Below are 22326 nucleotides of genomic sequence, written 5' to 3' on the forward strand. Positions count from 1 at the left end.
TATATATTAATTTTTTTCTTTTTAATTCACGTTCATTAGGAAAATATTATAATTCAAAACAGGTCGTGGAAACATTTATAACGTTCCTTCTAACCCGTTTTACTACTTAATAGTTAATGCGAATTGGTCGTTATAAGCTCCTTAGAGAAACACTTTTGTGATATACAGGAGGAAGCTTTTTCGATAGTTTTTACTCTATTATGAATAATTTTAAAGTAAAATAAAACAGATGTAAGTAAAGGTAAATGAAGAAACTGATTTTATAATCGACTAATATTGCTTGCGACTTCGTCCACGCAATATTAAGATAAAGAAAGTAGCCTATAATATTCCCGTCTATGTCAGCTACCCTTCAGTGAAAGTCCGGTCAAAATCGGTCAAGCCGTTTAGGATATTATCCAGAACAAACGAGGCTTGCAGATACACAGACAGACAGACAAAAAAAATGCGATTTTCTTTATCAGCAATGCAAATACATCATCTTCATGAAATCTGGAATTTTTCGTTTGATATTACAAACAGACATTCCAATTTTATTACATGTATAGATGGAGGTATTGTAATCTATGACCACAACAGAATATTAATTGGTACAAGCTATTAGATCAGATGGATATAAAATGTAACATCATGACACAACAAAAATAATCATAGGTCCAGTTTGTGAGTTCAATTATTATTCGTATTAGTACTAGCACGGGCTACAATGCGTACTTATTAAAGTTTTGGTTATACGTGGCTTTTTTTACCGTGAGCGTATCGACTTCGGCATACCTGCGTCCTTCTCGACGTTTACCTGTGCTTGTGACTGAGAGGGCAGCGCGGACAACTATAGACTTAATAATATCTTAGACATGCCATTATAAATTCTTATAATAATTTTAAAATAATTCTTCTCGTCTTCTCTTTTATAAGAAATAGGAAAATACTATAAAAGTTTACATGGACATTTTTAAATAGTTTATGAAATATAATCTTTTTTTACGAAATATTAGGCGAAAGGGTGGAAAAAAAACCTTTAAATTTTAAATACTTGGACGTAATCGTAAGACATTGAATTAAAGCGATAATTAAAATTAGAAATGTTCCTTCAAGGTGCGATTTACCATTTTTAGCTTTCCCGCCCAAACACACCTGTAAACAGAATGGTTTGTCTCGTAGAGCATAACTCTATGGGTGCGCCCGCGCAGCGAGGTTCGAAAACCGGGCGGGCCAGTACACGATGGAAGCTAGTGCTGGACGGTCGTGTTCCGTTCTTCGTCGTGAGTGATGTCGCAGCATGTTGGCTGCGCGTGCTTTGTTGTGGTGCCTGTGCCTTGGCGCGTTCGGGGCGGCGGTTGCCGTCCGGCCGCATCGAGTACACCACGCCGTGTCCACGCGACACAAGCACTCGGAATTTGTTAAGGGAAAGAGTAAGTGCCGCCCACGGATCAACAGTTTCTAGTGTGCCAGTGCTAAAGTCTACATACCCCAACAGCTGTAATCGCATCGAATTTGTTAATTCCGTGGATAAATGTGTTAATTGCTGAGTTTATTAAGCATTAATCAAAATTCAAGTGTCATGTTTATAATATGGGTAGTTTCAATTGTCAACATATACTAAGAACTAAGGATTTGTTCGTACTAACGGCTGGTATAAAATAAACAAAGATTATCTCGCGTCAACAAACGTGTAGCCTTATATAGTGCGCAAAGCTGTAATACACTATAAAGTCGTTACCAGCTTGAATCTACGTGTGTGCTTGTGCGTGTGTATGTGCGTGTTAAAAGATCAGTAATTCGTTAGAGCAACAGCCAATATTTCAACAAACTTTATTTTCTAATTAAACATAATGATACGAAGAATTTGAAAATAACGGTAACTCGTGAACAATGTGGTTTTTATGTCAATTATCATTTCGCTATTTAGAATTCGATTGCGTTTATTTTTCTTTTCGTTAAACAAAGTTGAAGCGTGGGTGGACGGTGTCATGCCAATGTGAAGGGTTTCAACGTTATACCGCCACCGGGGTCTAAAATTGCGAAATGCGTGCTTCGCTCTCGAATAGCAGTGTCCTTTTGCGTCGAAACATACTTTCTACATCCATCTGAAGTATTAAGTTTGTAAGAAAAATAGATTTTCTTGTAATAAGGAAAATGCTGTCACTTCCTTTAAACTTCCTACTATTAATGTATGTGTGTATAAAATAATACCGGTTTTATAGGTTACCTTGACATTTTAGTTTGCGTGGATTAATTCAACATGTAATGTAGGTAATACCATTATCTATTAACATAAAATAAGCAATGTAACGCTAGTACTTAAGAAATCGAAGATTTTTACGTTTTTATTTTGTAGTTAAATATTACAACCGTAGATTTTTTAATCATAGTTTCAAAATTATCAATAAACATATAAATGTTTCCAAAATTATTGAAATAATTAACTTATTTTAGTAATGATAGCTTTATGAAACCATCTTATCGTAAATTTAATGTATTATTTCGTGTTAATGGTATTGAAGAAGGCAATTTATCTTAGTTATGGGAAAAAATATTAAGATGTCTCTTGTAGTAGCGATATATCTTATTATAGAGTTTAACGTCAGTCGGATTAGACGAATTCTTAGAAAAACAAAACACTGCCCTGAAATAAATAATGGAATAAGTTTGTATTAAGCCTTAAATCAAATATTTTAAACATTAAGGAACTATTTCTATGTATTCTGTAAGGCAAAGTATCATTTCATTTCAAATACTTCTTAAGCACTACAAAAACAATATGTAAAATAGTTTTGAATATTCATAGACAATACCTTTGAAGAATCTATAAAGAAGAGGAAAACAAAAGCAAAAATAATGAATAACATAACTTGTTAACATTTATCGAAGACAATTAAATATTAGAATACGTTTACAAATTAATTGCATAGTTGATTCAAATGCCACAGCCATACACCTTTCGTCTATGGGAGCCTTTATTTTTATAAGTAGCTTTCGCTCGTGACTCCGTCCGCGTGGAATAAAAAAAAACAAAAGTTAAAAGTCTACGTGTTCTTCCAGACTATCCTCTATGTTTATACCAAATTTCGTCGAAATCCGTCCAGCAGTTTAGGCTACAAACTCTAACAAACATCCATCCATCTAAACTTTCGCATTTATAGTATGACTTGATTAATTTCATATATTTTTGTCCAATAATGTCTCTACCTAACTGTAACTTTTGTACTATAGGTATGTAAAATGTTTGTACATTCAAAATCTTGATTTTTTTCAAGGCTTTAGGATATAGTACATAGTTACATTTATCAGCGCATTTAGAATCATTACGATGTAAGTTAAACGATTCTTAGTATTATTGTACCATAGATACTAAGATCCAGCCTTAGTGATCACAACTCTGAGTGTGGAAGTTAGTGGCTTAGTCGTAAATGTTTTTGAAACGGTCAAGTTACTTGTAAGTACGAAGGCATTGTAACGGCTAAGCTCCCGTAACTTTAAACTTGTTTTGCTTGTTATAAAGATTTATTGCATTGTTTTCGAAAGCTTTAGGTTTTTAATTGTATTGAAACAAAAACTTGGATTTTTTTTATCATAGAATTAACAAAAGAATCTTTAATGCCAATTCTGAAAACTTTCCTCTTCAAAAAATTATTTTAATTTTCGCTACTGGCCTTTTGTAATGGCGTACCGATTTAAATTTAGAATCTTCTAATTATTTCAATAACCTCACTAATATTATAAACGAGCTGTTCCCCGCGACTTCGTCCGCGTGGTATTAGAAAACATATGAACTATATAAATAACAAAAAGCTACGTATCTCTCGGGAACCGGTTACCTCGGGGATGAAGCTTATCCCATGTATACTCCAGACTTTGTTTTACATCTGTGCCAAATTTCAATAAGATATGTTGAACCGTTGCAGAATGATCGAGTAAACATTAAAAAACTAAAATAATGAATCCCACGGGAACCGTAACTTATCCCGGGATAAAAGGTAGCCTATGTGTTCTTCCAGACTATGCTCTAAACCTGTGCCAAAATTTATGGAGTTCCGTTCAGCCGTTTAGGCTACAAACGCTAACAAACATCCATCCATCCATCCATCTATCCATCCATCCATCCATCCATCCATCCATCCATCTAAACTTTCGCATTTATAATATTAGTAAGATGGGAATGTTTAGATGGATATATGATGGTTAGAGTTTGTAGCCTCTACTACTGAACCGATCACGATGAAATTTGGCATAAATATAGAGGACGGTCTGGAAGAACAAATAGGCTGTTTACTTATGTTTTTGTAATAACAAGCGGACGGACTTGTGGGCGCAGCTAGTCTTTAAAGAAAGCTCGGTAGCATTTTACTTAACAACCAACACAAACAAGTGAATATCGCATATCAGGTTGTGCAATTGTTTTAGGAAACCGACACGATGCCTAGATAACTACATAAATTTCTTTAGAATTTTATTTCTTGAATTTGTAACTAAGAAATTAGATACATTTCAATAAAAGTTAAACTATCGATAACCATATTGTACAATGAATATTAATCCCATTTAGTTTAAACAAATAGTATTATTAGCATTATTGGTTGATATTAACTTCCAGGAATAGAATGGTATAGCAATGCACATATTAAAACGTGACTGGGGAAAACTGCATTCACATCGTGCTTTTAAAAACGTGTGATGGCTACAATACAAAACGATTTATTATATTCTGTTTTATTAGCATTTACATATATAGGCCTTTTATTTTACATATGCAAAAACGTTTCTACGATTTCTGAGGAATCAAGCTCGTGAGGATGTGTGGTTATTGTTAAGCCTTTAACACACAAACGGGAAAGCGATAAAAGCGAGGTATAGCGCGAAATACTTTTAAAAAAATTGGACGTAGTTTGCTCCACATTACATTGAATTCGTTGTAAACATATCACTGAAACATAAAATTCCTGACAAGTTTATATCTTTGAGTTCGCTTTTGCAGTGTGCTACAAGTTTTAAGCTTTCGTATACGAAGTAATCTTTATCATATGTGATATTCTATAAGCGTCAACAAAAGTATTCACACATAATAACTAATTTTTTTTTTCAACACAAATCTATATTTTATTATATCAAAGACTAGTTGTTGCTCGCGACTTCATCCGCGTGAAGTTTCTTCTAAGACGATAGCCTATGTTATTCAATGATTCTGTAGCTTCTTAATGGTAAAGTAGTTTTTGAGTAATTAAATAAATACAAAAATATAAATCTTTCCTCATTATAATATTAGTATTGATTACATTGTCAGCCAGTACAATATGGGTGTTTAATTTGTTTCTTGTTGTTTGATTTATAAAAATGTATCCGTTTGTCCGTCAGAATATTAAGTCAGAAAATTATTTTAACGAAGCGGATCTCTATAAAGGTTGACGGTGTTTGCATATTTATCTCTAAACGATAAATCCAGATAGGTATAAAATGTTGAGAATAGTAGCTCTGAGATGGCTCTAACATCCGTTATGGATGAACCCGTTACAAACACATATATTTGAATATGAATACATTTTAATGAATTAACCTGACGAAATCCTAATCTATGTAAATTTCTACGTATTATAAATGTACTAGCTTTCGCCCAAGACTCCGTACGCGTGGAATAAAAAATAGTTAGTGGGCTATGTGTTCTTCCAGACTATCCTCTACATCTATGCCAACTTTTGTCGAGGTCCTTTCAGCTGTTTAGGCTACAAACATCCATCCATCTAAACTTCTTCATTTATAACATTGGTAAAATTATTCTTATTGAATTTTTTTATAAAGCTTTCTAGAATTTTCTTTTTGTTAATCTAAAATCTAAAACTATATGAACATAACTTAAAGCAATGTAATGTTGCTTAAAATAATAAATTAATAATTTTAAAATGTAGTTAGTGCGGATTTAATTACATTTAAAATTCGTTGAATTTTATTTATAAGCTGTCAGATCGTAGATGTTCGCGATTAAGCCAAAAAAATCTATAATCAAAAACATATATTGACTTTTATGATAAAATTCTCTTGTTAATTAAGTTAGATTTGTCATTAATTTACATTTCAAATGTTCATTCGTTTGAGGCGCGATTTATTGGAGAATTTATAATTCTCGTTAAAACGGCTGAATTAAATTTTTATAAACCAGTGGAGATAAAATTCATCCAGTATCTTGACCCTTGTTGAATATTCCGGAGATTTAAACTCTAAATGAAAACTTTATTGATTTATCGTTTATAATTTTAACTCTAACGTCATAGAAATGTATAAATAATTAATTCGTATAGTTTTATCTACTTTTTATTCTAAAGAACAACATTTAAAATATCTAAATTGAAACTATGTAATTATATCTTACAATAATGTTCTAAATTTTTTTACTACATATATCCAAAATGAATCTCAATGAAGTTAGTCAGAGCATAGTCAAAAGGAACACATAGTCTGAAAGACCAACTAAATAAGCTTTTTTTAATTTAGTTTTTATAAAAATTGTGATATTGGCTGAGTAAAAAGAGAACGCGATATCAAGATTTATTACATACGTTACTTTTCAATTTTGGTTTAAATTGCCGGTAACTTTTACTGCTGTTATTTTTGGAAGTTAAGTATTGCAATAAAAACATATATTATTGCTTCATGCAACGAAATAAGCCCACAAGTGATTGTCCGTGAATTTACGAAAAACAATCCTAGTTAAGTGTCCAATGCTGCTTTTATTCTTTTCACAGTGGTTACTTACGTTAGCCGCGACGAGGTACAGACCACAATGAGAGATTGTAGTGAAAGGTCGAGTTACGAGAATGAAATGGTAGTGGAACAAAACTGGTTCCAATACCTCAGAATGCAAGTAACTGGATAAAAACATTGGCCTGAGACAAACCAGTCGCCAAGCTATACACTTATAGAGACATACGTTCAAAGATCGGCTAAGGAGGACCTCGGACAACATAACCGAAACAATATTCGACTTATCTAAATTGTAAAACGGTAAACCTAACTATACAATAATGATTATTTTCATTGTAATACATTTAACGTTTATTGTTATTTGTCAATTAAAAAATAATTATTAAATAATTGTTGCTGTTCCAAATAGGCGCGCAAAAAATTTTACATTTAAAATCATGATCACACACCGAAAACTTAATTGTTTTTTTCCGGGAAATAAACAGGAAGTTTCTCTATTGTGACATGGGTAGAAAAGTTACATTGATAGCCTCTGAACAAGCCTGACATGTAACTTTTTTATAAATAACTTAAACATTTTTATATCAATGCCATCTATTGGAGAAAATGTGAACTAAGAACAAGTCTAACGTTCAACGTCCTGAAACAAAAATAGAACCTAGTATTATCAAAATGGTTCCTATTTTTCGTCAACAGATGTATCTTTTTTCAAATTTATATTAATAAATAATGAATTATGTCTTTAACAGAGATCATAACAAAATATTAAATTACCATAAATTGCTTCGAGAAAAGTTAGCCCAGATAGCCTCGGTGTGCTAACTGCTTAGCCCTTAGATAAGCACTAGTAAACACTATTAATTAGGAAATTCTCAAAATTAATAAATGTTGGTAGATATGAATAAAATAATATTAATTTTAATATAATTCTAGATATTTTCAACTTATAGTTAAACAGGTGTCAGGAATGTATAGTCAGCCAGCGCGACGCATTAACTTGAATAGTATCACGAGTGTGATCTCGTCACATCTGGGTCGACCGGACATCGGATTTCTACCCACACAACACACGACCAAAAACCAAATGTTATAAATCACATACATTTCCCGTACTATCCATCGGACATTTGAATTTGACCATGCTGCGTGGGAGGCGCCCTCGCCGAAAACGTGTGCAACGGAAACTTTACAACGACAGAAGTTTTGTTGAATTTCATTAATAATAACTTTATGTGAATTTTGAATGTATCTATATCTATACTAATATTATAAAGAGAAAACATTTGTATTTTTGTACATATTGAAATAAGTTAAAAACTACTGGCCGATACTAAAAATTCTTTCGCCGTTAGAAAGGTAATTTATCTGTGAGTAACAATGGTTAAATTTTTTAATTCAAAGCGAACAAACGCGAGCAACAACTAGTAAGAAATAAATGTAAAGTTGATCAACATCGTCACCTTATTTTGAACGCTGATTTCCCAGCTCAGATGTCTTCTCTTTTGACATCTTCCCCCCTGTAAAAGTAACAGAGAAGGTTAAACCTACTTTAAATAGAGGAATTTATAACTAGAATAAATCTCTATTTCTATGTAAAGTTTAATTATCCATCACTGTCGAATTCCGCTGCTAAAACTTGCTCCGTTGTAATGTTCATATTTGGCTCTTTGGCCAATAAGTTAACCGATTATTGCTTTAGGCCGCTTAAATCACGATACTCTGTAACAGTCAGGCTAAGTAGTACTTGAGTGGTGAAAACAATTAAAAGACTTATTCGTTGTCTTCCCAATATCCAATACAATGACAGACTTAACAAAAAAAGCCTTTGTATTTACCGGAGCAGGTAAATAAAACCCACCTTGCGACTTGTAAAGAATTTCTATAAGTTCAGGACAAGTTCCTTTAACAGCACAGCAGGCTGATTTTAGATAATAAAACGAATCTATTGAAATTTAAGACGGAGTTCTTCCGTTCGATATTCTAGTAAAATATTTAATAGTCTTGGTTTTAGTTAATTTTGTAAGTTTTGGTAGCGTTTGCATTTTTAAGCACCACTAGATGAAAATGTTATGTGTGTACGTAATTCTTTAACATCTTTTCAATGTAATTATCACGATAGTTCTAAGTAGTTTACACATATCTTGATTATTTCAAAAAGCTTTTGAAACTTTGTAACATTTTCAATAACTTCTTATAACAGTACATAATCCATCTAATACCTTTCTAGTTTAAGTTACAAATTTAAACTAAGTAGAGTGCGTTATAAAATAAGTGTTTCTTTAGTTTAGTCACGAATAGCGGTGTAACGTGTAGCGTAGTAGATGAAACTGGCTCCGCTGCCCACCCACGCCTCACCGCCTCTTCATTAGGGCGAGGAGTGCCCGACTTGTCAAAACTATCGACGCAACTAAACACATACTTTATGCATATCTCTACATAATTATTAAGTTGGGACAAGCGCTATTTCATACTCTTATTAATCTGCAATCAAAATAAAATACAAGCCCGTTTTCTAAATGCACTAACGGTTATTTTTTTCTCATTACAGTATGCATCGGAACAAAGGGACGGATGTCGGTTCCCTCGAACCGCGACACACACTACAGAAACCTAAGAGATCGCTTCACAAACTGTACCTACGTCGACGGCAATCTGGAACTGACCTGGCTCCATAATGAAACGATGGATTTATCGTTTCTCAAACACATAAGAGAAGTAACCGGATATGTACTCATTTCACATGTAAACGTTCGCCAAATCATTTTACCCCAATTGCAAATAATCCGAGGCCGAACACTATTCAAATTGAACGTGAGAGATGAAGAGTTTGCACTTATGGTCACAATGTCTTCAGCTTTTACACTTGAGCTGCCCGCGCTAAGAGACGTGTTGCGAGGAAGCGTTGGGATTTACAATAATTTTAATCTTTGTCATGTGAAAACGATCAATTGGGACGAAATAATAACAGGTGTGAATGCAACTTACGTATATGTGTACACGTTTACTGCCCAAGAAAGGGAATGTCGTTGCCATCCCAGCTGCGAGGCCGGCTGTTGGGGCGACGGCCCTGAAAACTGTCAAAAGTTCTCAAAAACAAACTGCAGTCCGCAATGCGCGCAGGGTCGCTGCTTCGGACCTAATCCACGGGACTGTTGTAATACGTTTTGTGCCGGAGGTTGTACAGGTCCTTTGCCCAGTCAATGCCTGGCATGCAGAAACTTTTATGATGAAGGCACCTGTTCCCAAGAATGTCCACCGATGCAAATATACAATCCCACTACTTATTCATGGGAACCGAACCCTAATGGAAAGTACGCTTACGGAGCGACATGCGTGCGCAATTGTCCGGAACATCTATTAAAAGACAATGGCGCGTGTGTGAGAAGTTGCCCTCCTAACAAGACCGCCGTAAATGGAGAATGTATACCGTGTAATGTCACTTGTCCTAAGACATGTCGGGCTGAGAAACCTATTCATTCTGGAAACATCGACAGTTTCAAAGATTGTACCATCATTGATGGATCCATAGAGATTTTGGAAATGACATTTACGGGCTTCCAACACATCAACCCAGATTATTCATTTGGTGACCGTTATACTAAAATGGAACCGGACAGTTTGGAGGTATTCAGTACTGTCCGCGAGGTCACTGGCTACTTGAACGTTCAGGCTCACCATCCGAATTTCACCAGTTTGTCATATTTTAGAAATTTGGAAGTGATTGGAGGTCGTCAAGTTGTCGAAAATCTTTTCGCCTCGCTGTACATAGTAAAAACTTCGTTGCGTTCTTTGGGACTGAAATCATTAAAGAGAGTAAATTCTGGAGCAATAGCTATCATGGAAAATAGATATCTGTGTTTTGCTGATAAAATTGCGTGGAATAAACTCGGCAAGTCGAAAGACCATAAGCAAATAATTCAGAAGAATGGGGATCCAGTAACTTGTGGTGAGTATATTTTGTGATAAGCTATGCGTAATGGGGATCCTCATAATTAGTATAAAAAGCATCTGCGATTTTAGTATATTTCAAATTTTCTATGAAATTTGCTTTAGCGAATTTGGCAATAAGCAGTGGTTTTTTTTTTAACATTTCAATGTCAATTTAATACTAACTAACCCTATTAACAATGAAGCTATGAATACTATGCGTGATTTGTAAACACTTGTTGGCTCAAGTTCGTTTACATGTTTATAAGCTCCTTTGGAGTTGTTTAACATGTTTTGTGTGCTATTTGTCGTGCAGAAAGTGCAAATTTGGTGTGCGATCATCAATGCTCGCCGGACGGTTGCTGGGGGCCGGGACCTGAGCAATGTCTCTCCTGCGAAAACTATAAGTTCGGCGAAATCTGCATACAGAATTGCAGTGTGCTACCAGGGTTGGTATTTCACTGATATACTCTTTAGACTAAGTTACACAAAACATTTTTTTCAGATCATCATGATGTGTACCTGAAATTAATTCTTGATATTATGCTTTGCGAAATTCTTTTTGAAATTTGTTTCTTTTTTGCAAAATTTTACATGCCTTATATTTATATTTGATTGGATACCTAATTTTCATAAACGTTTGCTCTGAATTTTGTAATATGTTGCATATCTATGTTTTGACATTTCTACCATTTGAATGATGTTTTGTTACTCTACCAATTGACAAATTAATTAACAGCTCATTTTTTACTTGTTTATTAACAGTAAATAAAAATGTGAAAGTATCTCAGAGGGATAAGGAAATTCTTGAAATAATCTTAGGGCTGTCACAACTCTTAGCAATAAAGTTAGTCCATCAGTCAATATTACAATAAAAAGAACATCAGTTTATTGTTGATTTCGTCGTCGTCTGAAAAAACTTACATTCCTTTAAACTTTGTAACAGTTAATACTACTACGTATTAAATAAACATGTGTGAATAATTAAGACACACTTGTTATAAATACAAATTAGCGCTCTGATATCGCCGACGCGCAAATCAATTCAATGTCGTTGACACATTTATACAAAAGTTCTTATTTCTCCAAATGATTCGGTTTTGTTAATGCAAACTTTTGATAAATATATCCAACAAAGTCGAATAAACACATGCTTTTTATTGTTAATTGTTAGTATACAATCATGTATCAAATTCGGGTAGCAAGCTTCATTCAATATGGCTACGTTATTAACATAACAAAACTGAGTTAATGTGTGGGTTGCCCACTCTTACCGGTTCGATGGCCTAACTCGGTTTTGTTCCCATTGTTAGATATCGCAACTCTCTAAAATATACCATTATCATATGCATAATATACGTGTTATCAAAACATGTACTTATAAATGTTTGTTTCCACCTTTCCAGACTATATCAAGCCGGTCCGAAGACTTGTAAACAATGCCATCCTGAGTGCTTAGATGGATGTTCGGGTCCTAGCCGAGCAAATTGTACGAAATGCAAGCACGTACGCGACGGTCCATACTGCGTTGCAGATTGTCCTGAGTCGAGATATGCATCAGAAAACGGAACATGTCAACCTTGTCATACCAACTGTTACAACGGCTGCACAGGCCCGGCGAATACAGTAGGCCCGGGTGGATGCTATTCCTGTAAGAAAGCCATCATTAGCGTCGAAGCGACAGTCGAAAGTTGCCTCAAAGAAAATGAACCATGTCCAGACGGCTATTATAATGAATGGGTGGGCAATGTAAAGCTTCTCGAAGGAAAAGTAAAAGTAGTTTGCAGGAAATGCCATCCTTTATGCATCAAGTGTACCGGTTTTGGAATACACGAACAAGTATGTCAAGTGTGTAATGGATTTAAACGCGGTGACCAATGCGAAGATGAATGTCCTGCTGATCATTTCACAGACAAAGTCAACAGATTGTGTACGCCTTGTCATCATGAGTGCCGTGGGTGCTCCGGACCACTATCAACAGATTGCGTCAAGTGCCAAAATCTAAAAATATTTATTCCCGGCGAAACAAGTACAGTTCATCCAAATCAAGCTTTCAATTGTACTGCAAATTGCCCCGAAGATAAACCATATAAAATTTACTTCGATGAACTTGTAGAAAATCCCATAGAGGAACCTTACTGCTCGGAATTAGCAAGCGGCTCTCATACAATGGCCACTGCTAATATACCTACAGTACTGGTTATAGTTCTTGTATTAGCTTTCATTCTTTTCATGATACTTGGTATAATTGGATATACGTATCGACAAAAAGCAAAAGCGAAAAAGGAAGCTGTCAAAATGACAATGGTATTGACGGGTTGCGAAGACAACGAACCACTTCGGCCAACCAACGTGAAACCCAATTTAGCCAAGCTAAGAATTGTAAAAGAAGCCGAATTGCGACGAGGAGGTACGCTTGGATATGGTGCCTTTGGCGAAGTTTATAAAGGAGTTTGGGTACCAGAAGGCGAAAATGTTAAAATACCTGTTGCTATTAAAGTTCTGAAAGAAGGTACAGGAGCAAATTCTAGTAAAGAGTTTTTAGAAGAAGCCTACATAATGGCTAGCGTTGAGCACCCTAATCTCCTCCAGTTACTGGCTGTCTGCATGACGAATCAAATGATGCTTATAACTCAGCTGATGCCACTTGGCAACTTGCTTGATTACGTTCGAACACATAAAGAGAAGATAGGTTCTAAAGCATTTTTAAATTGGTGCACTCAAATAGCTCGGGGCATGGCATACTTAGAAGAGAAAAGGCTAGTTCACAGAGACTTGGCTGCGCGTAATGTTTTAGTACAAACGCCAAATTGCGTGAAAATTACTGACTTCGGTTTAGCGAAACTTTTAGATATAAACGAAGACGAATACAAAGCGGCTGGTGGTAAGATGCCGATTAAATGGTTGGCGTTAGAATGCGTCCTTCACAGGATTTTTACACACAAAAGTGATGTTTGGGCATTTGGCGTAACTATATGGGAGATATTGAGTTACGGTGCTCGTCCATATGCTAATATATCTGCTAGAGATGTACCCGAATTGATCGAGAACGGTCTGAAACTACCACAGCCCAGCATATGTACGTTAGACATTTACTGCGTGATGGTGTCATGTTGGATGCTGGATGCGGATAGCAGGCCTACATTTAAACAACTAGCAGATACTTTTGCAGAAATGGCAAGAGACCCCGGTCGATACCTTGTCATACCCGGGGACAAGTTTATGCGACTACCATCCTATTCTACACAGGTAAGAGAAAAAGAACTAATTTAAAGTTTCTTCTAGCAACACAATTCGGTTTCATTATTTAAAAATGCTTATTTTCAAATACGTAATGTGCCTGATATATGATATTGAAATAGTAAAACTCTGTCGATAATTTGTAAGAGATGTAATTAATTGTATTTATACAGAATTTTATTTGTTACGTTTCAGGATGAAAAGGAACTGATTAAAACTCTCTCATCGGCAATTGAAGGTCCTGAACCTTTAGTAGAAGCTGACGAATATCTCCAACCAAAACTGAAAGTAATTTCTGGAGCTGGCATGCCGGGTGCAGCTATTAATACCGGTATCGAAACACAAAACAACAACTCTTTGAAACCTTGTTCTTCTTCGTCCTGGGCAAACAACGCAACGGGACAAGATGGCGCGCCTATCGATGGATCTGGCAAACCAGAGACATGGGATCAAGATCTACTTAGATACAATCAATCCAACGCTGACGGTGAATTGAGACATTACTTCAACAATCGGGTATACGCCTCGGATTGCTCTAACTGTTTAGACAACAACTTTGATAGTATGTCCAAGATAAAAGAAGCTCAAGTGGGCAATCTAAAATTGAATCTGCCATTAGATGAGGACGATTATCTGATGCCATCGCCGCAGCATAATCAAAACGCCTCCACGTACATGGATTTGATAAGCGAAGGAAGTGAGAGCCAGGAGAGCAAAGATTTGCGTTATTCAGGTTACGTGAGTTCAAAGAGATGTATCGACAATCCTGAATACTTAATGTCCGATCAAACTGAACCAGTACAGACTTTGGGAATACCGACAGACGAGCCAGCGCCTCCAGAGTCGTTATGCACGAGCGAAGGGAGCAGTAGTGAGTCTACTCCGCAACCTGGCACAAGCAAATACTTGCCTCAGAGATCTGTCGAGGAGGAATCGATGTCTGATCACGAATATTACAACGACTTGCAAAGAGAGCTGCAACCACTTCGTAGAAACGAAACCACAGTGTAATATGTGGTAGTAAGTGTCCCCCTCTTCCCACGCGAACAAAAAAACTGATCTCTCGCGATTTATGATATGACTTTTACTTAATATAGCGCTTGTGCGCACCTCGTGCCATTGAGTGATGGCTAGTGTTAGCTTGTTGATAAACTTTCAGAGTAAAAAATTTATTAATTTTTAAAAACCAATTTGTTATATCTTCTACTTAATATTTTGTAAAGGTACTGTTATGTGTAGAAAAAAATGAAATCTGAATTTTTGTAAAATATTATTTCTAATTCGGTGTTCATTATGATGCACAAACGAAATATAAGTTATTTATTAATTTAGTGTAAGGATGGCTATGTTTACGTTTTCCGAATGTTTTAGTTTTAAGAGAGTGTTATTTTAATTTAAACTGTGATAATTAGATTAATTTACAAGCATTACAGATCATTAATTCATATTGATTTGATTGTAACGAAAAAAATAAGACAGACAATGTTTACCATCGTGTTAATTGTTTAAATAATGTTGTAAAAAGATTAAAAAAACATTTAAATAAATAAGTTCATTTGAAGTCACAGAAATTTTTAAAAATGGATCTTGCCATTAAGAGCCGTTTGTTATTTAGGGCCATATACTTGCTAATAATTTGCTTGCCCGTATCTGTTTTTTTTTTTCAAAATATGTGGTGTTTAACTGCGTTGTACATACTGTAGAAAAGAAAATGTTAGATCTATGTATTTATAGCAAAAATCATATGTAAACATTTAAAGGTCTTAGCACAAAACACGCTCAAAATGTTTTCAATTGAAATGCAAATATTTTCGTATGTTACAGTGTAGATAAGTAGATTAATTTTCTTTATTAGACCAAACCCTCGTATGCCATGTAATGTGTAAATAAACTATAATTTTTGTATAAAATATATAAACACGTAATGATATATTAATGTCGTTTGTATGTAAAAACTACATGCTTAGTTTTCAATAGATTTCAGATTACAAGACTTGTGGGAGTTCCAAATTATTGTGCCATTTGAATATCGAGTAATGAATTGATTCTTTAAATATTTACTATTTTCTCTTAATAATATTTATACGGATTTTGTCACATTTATAGTGTTTTAATACCACGTTACTGTAAGATAAAATTTAAATGAAATTATTTGTCTTATCGAAATATGACTATAGTTCGTAGTTCAGAAACTATCGTCAAGATACGAGTGTAGTTCACCTTATTATATAAATTTATAACACCAACATGGCTGACGTACATTTGTATATAAACAGTGATTCAAATATAGCTATATCAAACATAAATGAAATTCAAATAAAACTAATCGTGTTGTTTCTATTTATCCAAAATCAAACCCATATTAGATATAACCAACACCATACTAAATATGTAAAATGAGATAGACAGGTTTGCTTGGACAAAGCATAAATCCATACAGTTACATACTTCTGGACAACGAAGGCCTAAAAGTGACAACCTAGAAAAATTGCTATTATTAAACTCCAGGCGCAAAAATTGTAATATTGTTTTTTTTAATGACACTATAAAATAACTGACGAGAGCAGATGGAAACCAGGCTTTATGGTCAAAGACGGAAGTTGATTTGTGGTAGGTTGATACAAGCAATAGGTTTCCCATTGACTGCAAAAAATGATACACCCCAATAACTTAAAGGTTAAGGGAATCATCTACTGATCTTGCGATCGTGGATTCGTATCTTGCTTCTTAAAATTTATCTAAAAATGCTTAAAATTTCTTCTCATTTAACATTTTTAATATCAATTATGTGTTTTCTACAATTTTCAGAAAAAAAAAACTTAAAAAATGATCCTAATGTTCAAAATTTGACGTTTGTTTTCTTAATTTAGTCGTTTAGATTGTAGTCACATAAAAACCATGACCAAGGGATTTCGGCAGAGCTATTGAAAAATTAAACCCATTTTTCTGCTGTTATCCGTGATTTAAAAATGATTTGGTACTAATGTGTTGGCAGCCGCTGTCCCAAATAATATGTTATCTACTTCTAATGACAGTTTTCATACCTTCAAATTTTCATTAGTCAAAAATAATAATATTTGAATTCATCGACATGGTTCCACCGCTTTCGGTAGAAAGGGATAGAGAATGTCTACAAGAGCGCTCAATCAATACAGATTATGTTGTAGGGTAGCCACACCGTTTGCAAAAATTTGCAGACTTACGCTAACCATGAAAAATAGAAAAGTCCCATAATTATTATTATGATTAACAAGTTCGATTCGGAATTTTTTTTTAGTCTGCCGCCTGAGGTGCTATGTTATGCTACATCATCGTTGACCGAATGCAGAACATATAATTTATTATGTATTTTTTATAATCAAGTATTACTCTTCTACAAAAATATCATTATTAAATATCTTTGCCATTTAGGTTGACTACAGCGCGGAAAAGAGAAGAAAACTCATTTGTTAAACAAATATCTCTTTCAAATACTACGACTTAGGTCACTTTTTAGTAAGATGAGGCCAGACCATCAAAACGTTGAAGGAAAAGCAAACAAAAACGGTGTAATAGTCATATAACAGATGTTACAAATTACCATGATAACATATCCTTAAGCTATATAAAGTCCACCCTAACCATTATAACTTTGTACTTTGTCATCAACATGTAAAATAAAAAAAAATAAAAAAATATACCGTCGAATTGAATACCTCCTTCTTTTGGGAAGTCGGTCAAAAAAAGCACTTTTTGCCTTAATATTGAATTTATTACCAGCTCTCGGTTTTGAATATTTTCCTCAGTTGTTGGTAGAATCATAAAAAAGTAATGTCTGGTACAAAATTCTTCCAATAAGCTAGAAAAAAAAATAAAACTCTACTTCCTGTTCTTATCCAAAGTATGAGGATGTTTTAATACATTTGCTATGAAATATTATATTTCAAGTGATATATAAACAACTTCGAATCACAAATTTCTTTACTTTAAAATTTTCATTAGTCAAAATTAATATTATTTGAATTCATCGACATGGTTCCACCGCTTTCGTAGGAAAGGGATAGAGAATGTCTACGAGATCTCTCAGTCAATACAGATTATACTGTAGAGTGGCCACACCGTTCCAGAATATTTGCAGACATACGCTAACCATGAAAAAGAGAAATGTCCTAGAATTATCATTATTTTTAACAAGTCTTCAGGTTATTTTCCTTGTTCATCCAAAGTGTAATTTGTATCGGATTTCTTGATTGTTTTCATTACTATTATGATATAAGTTTACGCTCAAAACGCATACAAAAAGTATGGGTATCTAACATCAAAAACATCAACATAGTATAATATCATTGTACATAAATAAATTAACATATTACATTTTTTATTATGCTGTGAGGCAAAAATACACAGGCACAGTATAAGCAGGTAGACACCGAAGATGATACCTAAAGGTTTTTGGTTTTTATTACCAGTACATACTAATTTCGATTTCTTTTTTTTTTCATTTCATAATATGTTTACATATTCTAGTAGACTGCCAGCATTTGTGATCAAAGACTAGGCACACCTAATTTACGGTAGACTCGAACCCCTTGATGGTATTGCCTATGAGCTAGCTCTCGAGTTTCATAATTGTACTCCGGACTGAGAAAGAAAGTGGGAAATAAAATCTTACTAGTTAGTTAGTTATAATGCGAAAATTTGGATGGATGGATGTTATGATATGGTTGGGGATGAAATTTGGAACGAGTATGTTACAACCTGATATAGCATGGACAAAAAAATATTTTTCTTTTTTTATTTTCACGCTAAAGTGAAAGGATAAATACGCTTCATTATCATGAGAATAATATTAAGAAATATTGAAAAAATTAGTTCTCAGGAACAAACTTAATACAAAATAAATATTTATTCGAATCCTCGAGCAAGGCTCCACCGCAAAAAGATAGGGACAGAACATCATGCCGGCCTGCTCTAATCGGTAATGCGATACGGTGTCCATGTTTTACGATTCGTAAAGTAGCCATGATTTATGAAGAATCTTGGAAAAATTCAAAAATAATAAATGACCTATTAATAGAATTTTTTATACGAATGATAAAGCTTATTTGTTTATAGTTTATCATATTTGTTTAAAAGTATTTTTTCTCTTAAATTTTTTATAATCATGGAAATGAGACGCATAAAATAGAAAATCGTTCTTTCATTCTCTTTGAATCCGATTTTGGGTGTGAAAAATAATAAGATTTTATAGTTTTTTTCTTAGAAAAAAAAAACCAAAACTAACATTAATTTAGTTGTAAAACTCGAATAGTAAAATGTTTATTTTCAATTAAAAATTATTTATTTTCGTAAATATTTCGTTTGGAAGGTGAAGTTAGTTACTTTTTTTTTAATTTTGAGCTAATATCTCGATAAATTTATGTTAATCTCAATTATAAAGTGTGATTAGTATCATTTCTAATGTAACTAAGCAGTATTTATATATTTCAAAATACTTAAATTACATTATAGAACAAAAAAAATAATATTATTTAGTACAGCAGCCAGGCTCCACCGCTCCGAGGGAAAGGGACATGAATCATGCCGGCTCGCTCGAATCAATACAATAAGGTAGCCACAATTTTAGAGCAAATCTATCAGATTACCCGCCGTGTACTGTAACCATGATTCCAATTCCGGGCAAGGAAACTTTTTTGTATGTATTATCGTATTCTTGATAATTATTGAGAATAAACCAAATAAATATAGGTCGTGGCCTAAGCGTGGAATAAGCAGTGATTAGCGATTTTTTTTTAAACGATTTGAGACAATTGCAAATTCTCATCCTTCTTGGATGATTACAGTTGCTCTTTAATACCGTTCAACTTTCTGATGTTATGACGACCCTTACCAACACTTCTTTATCTTGAATCTATTTATAAATGTGGCTAAATCGTTGAACCCCATCTGACTTTTAGTTTTTTCAGTTTGATTGGTTTTGTTCATCAATCTCCAGGTTTCTAGTTTCTACATTTAAAAAACATTTTTACAACTCCCATTCCAGGCTATTATTACAAACAAATCTATCATACATCTTTAGGACTCCATCGCAGCATTGAAAGAGAATGGATAATTACGCTTTATTATCATAAGAATAATTTGTAAGCAGACTATTAATTTTTAATTTTTACGACCAAAAATAATTCAAAATAAATATTTATTCGAATCCTCGAGCAAGGCTCCACTACAAAAAGAGAGGGACAGGACATCGTGCCGGCCTGCTCTAATCGGTAATGCGATAAGGTGTCCATGTTTTACGATTTGTAAAGTAACCATGATTTATGGAATAATTTTAGAATAATCAAAAAAATAATTAATTTTATCTTCTAATATGAACGATGAAGCTTATTTGTTTATAATTAATAAATGATAATTGTTTGCAAGTCATTTTTCTGTAGGTTATCTCGAATTAAAGGACAGAGAAGTCACGGTGGCATAAAACAGAAATTCATTCTCCCATTCTATGTGGAACCGATTTAGGGTGTGCAAAATTAAAAGATGTTTTGTTGTTTTTTCACGAAAGACAGCAAAAATGATATTAATATAATCAATTAAAAGCATGTACAACTTGAATAGGACAATGTTTATTTTGAGTTAAAAATTATTTATTTTCGTAAATGTTTCATTTACAAGGTGATATTAGCTACTTTTTAAATTTTAAGCTAAGATCTTGATAAATTTTCCTTAATCTCGATTATAAAGTGTCATTACTATCATTTCTAATGTAACTAAGCAGTACGAATATATTTCAAAATACTTAAATTTCATTATAGAACAAAAAAAAATTAATATTATTTAGTCCAGCAGCCAGGCTCCACCGCTCCGAGGGAAAGGGACATGAATCATGCCGGCTCGCTCGAATCAATACGATAAGGTAGCCACAATTTTAGAGCAAATCTATCAGATTACCCGCCGTGTACAGTAACCATGATTACAGTTGCAGGCAAGGAAACTTTTTTGTATGTATTATCGTATTCTTGATAATTATTGAGAATAGACCAAATAAACAAGCAGCGATTAGCGATTTTTATTTAAAACGGTCTTGAGTCTTGACAATTACATATTCGTATCCCATGTTTAGTTTGCCACCAAATTGAGGATGAATTAGTCGACCCCTACCAAAACTGCGTAATCTTTCATTTATTCAAAGTTGTGCCCAAATCGGTATAGCCTATCTGAATTTTAGTGGTAACATAATCTTGAATTATTGTATAAAATGGATAATGGATACGGCCTATTCTCAAAAAATCTGCCCATAGACATCCGAATGTGCAGATTCGTTACCTTACATTAAAAATCACACTAGGGGACGCATAAAAAAGGATATTTCCCCTAACTTTGCCTTCCTTCCCCGCCAAATGCACTTCCCTTTCTATTTACTTGTATGAATGGAAAGTGTTCAAATTAGGCCTTCGACACGCACTTGTGCTACTGACTTTTATTTGTTCAACGGGATATGGGTATTCCCAAAACCGACTAAATCTGCATATTATAATCAATTATGATCTTGAATTAACATAAACTAACTTTCGCCCTCAACTCCGTCCGCGAGTAATGAAAAAAACAAAAGTGAGTAGAAACAAAAAGTACAAAGTTCTTCCAGATTATCCTCTGCGTCTATGCGAAATTTCATAGAGATCTGTTCAGCCGTTTAGGCTACAAACTCTAACAAACATCATCACCAGCTCACTATACGTCCCCACCGAGGGGCTCGGAGCCTACCCTAAAGTTAGGGTGACTAGGCCATAGTCAACCACACTGGCCAAGTGTGGGTTGGTTGACTTCACACATTTCTTAGAATTTCTTCGCTGATATGTGCAGGTTGTATCACGATGTTTTCCTTCACCGTAAGAACGTCGGGTAAATTATGTACATATGAAAATTCGAAAATCACATTGGTACATGGCGGGATTCGAACCCAAGACCTGTAGATTACAAGTCAAGTGCTTAAACCACTGAGCCACCGACGCTCTCAAACTCTAACAAATATCCATCCATCTAAACTTTCGCATTTATAATATTAGTGGGATATAATATCCCTTGACTCCTTTTTGCTGCATTGCCTTAATTGAATAATATTCAATTCTTCATGCCATATTAAGAAATAAAACAAAAACTTTTAATAATATGCTTTATTTAATTAAATAATATTCATGAAACAACAATATACATTTATGTTGATATAATTGACATTTATGACTATTTAATAATTAATATAATAATAAAAAAATATGTAGAATGTTAAGTACACTTGGACGGAATTAAATACAAGAACAGTCTCATATGTTTTAAAATTGAGCTGAGATTCATATATAATTTAATTACATAATAATTACAAAATACTATAAAAATACAGTCGAAATCTTCAAATAAGCTACTAAACGGATTACTATTTTTAACAGAAAATTTTATATGTAATTTATCTTATTTGTTAGTAATCAAATACTT

The 22326-nt window shown here is 33.9% G+C and overlaps 1 protein-coding gene across 1 annotated transcript; it reads left to right on the forward strand.

Moving 5' to 3' along the window:
* The first annotated feature begins 1217 nt into the window (after positions 1 to 1217).
* LOC106104475 (epidermal growth factor receptor) lies at positions 1218 to 15376 on the forward strand. The gene is made up of 5 exons (XM_013284537.1): positions 1218 to 1412; positions 9242 to 10639; positions 10937 to 11069; positions 12027 to 13869; positions 14056 to 15376. The coding sequence occupies exons 1-5, from the start codon at positions 1280 to 1282 to the stop codon at positions 14869 to 14871; spliced, it is 4323 nt and encodes a 1440-aa protein (XP_013139991.1). The 5' UTR covers positions 1218 to 1279; the 3' UTR covers positions 14872 to 15376.
* Positions 15377 to 22326: the final 6950 nt, after the last annotated feature.

The sequence above is a fragment of the Papilio polytes genome, unplaced genomic scaffold (genome assembly GCF_000836215.1).
Source record: "Papilio polytes unplaced genomic scaffold, Ppol_1.0 DF823621.1, whole genome shotgun sequence".
In the NCBI taxonomy this organism is placed as follows: Eukaryota; Metazoa; Arthropoda; class Insecta; order Lepidoptera; family Papilionidae; genus Papilio; species Papilio polytes.

Bases quoted from the DNA above. Each gene is read 5' to 3' on its own strand.
- LOC106104475 (XM_013284537.1), top strand. From the start codon at position 1,280: ATGTTGGCTGCGCGTGCTTTGTTGTGGTGCCTGTGCCTTGGCGCGTTC. The intron at 1,413-9,241 runs GTAAGTGCCGCC...TTCTCATTACAG, and splicing joins GGAATTTGTTAAGGGAAAGA to TATGCATCGGAACAAAGGGA. The intron at 10,640-10,936 runs GTGAGTATATTT...TTTGTCGTGCAG, and splicing joins TGGGGATCCAGTAACTTGTG to AAAGTGCAAATTTGGTGTGC.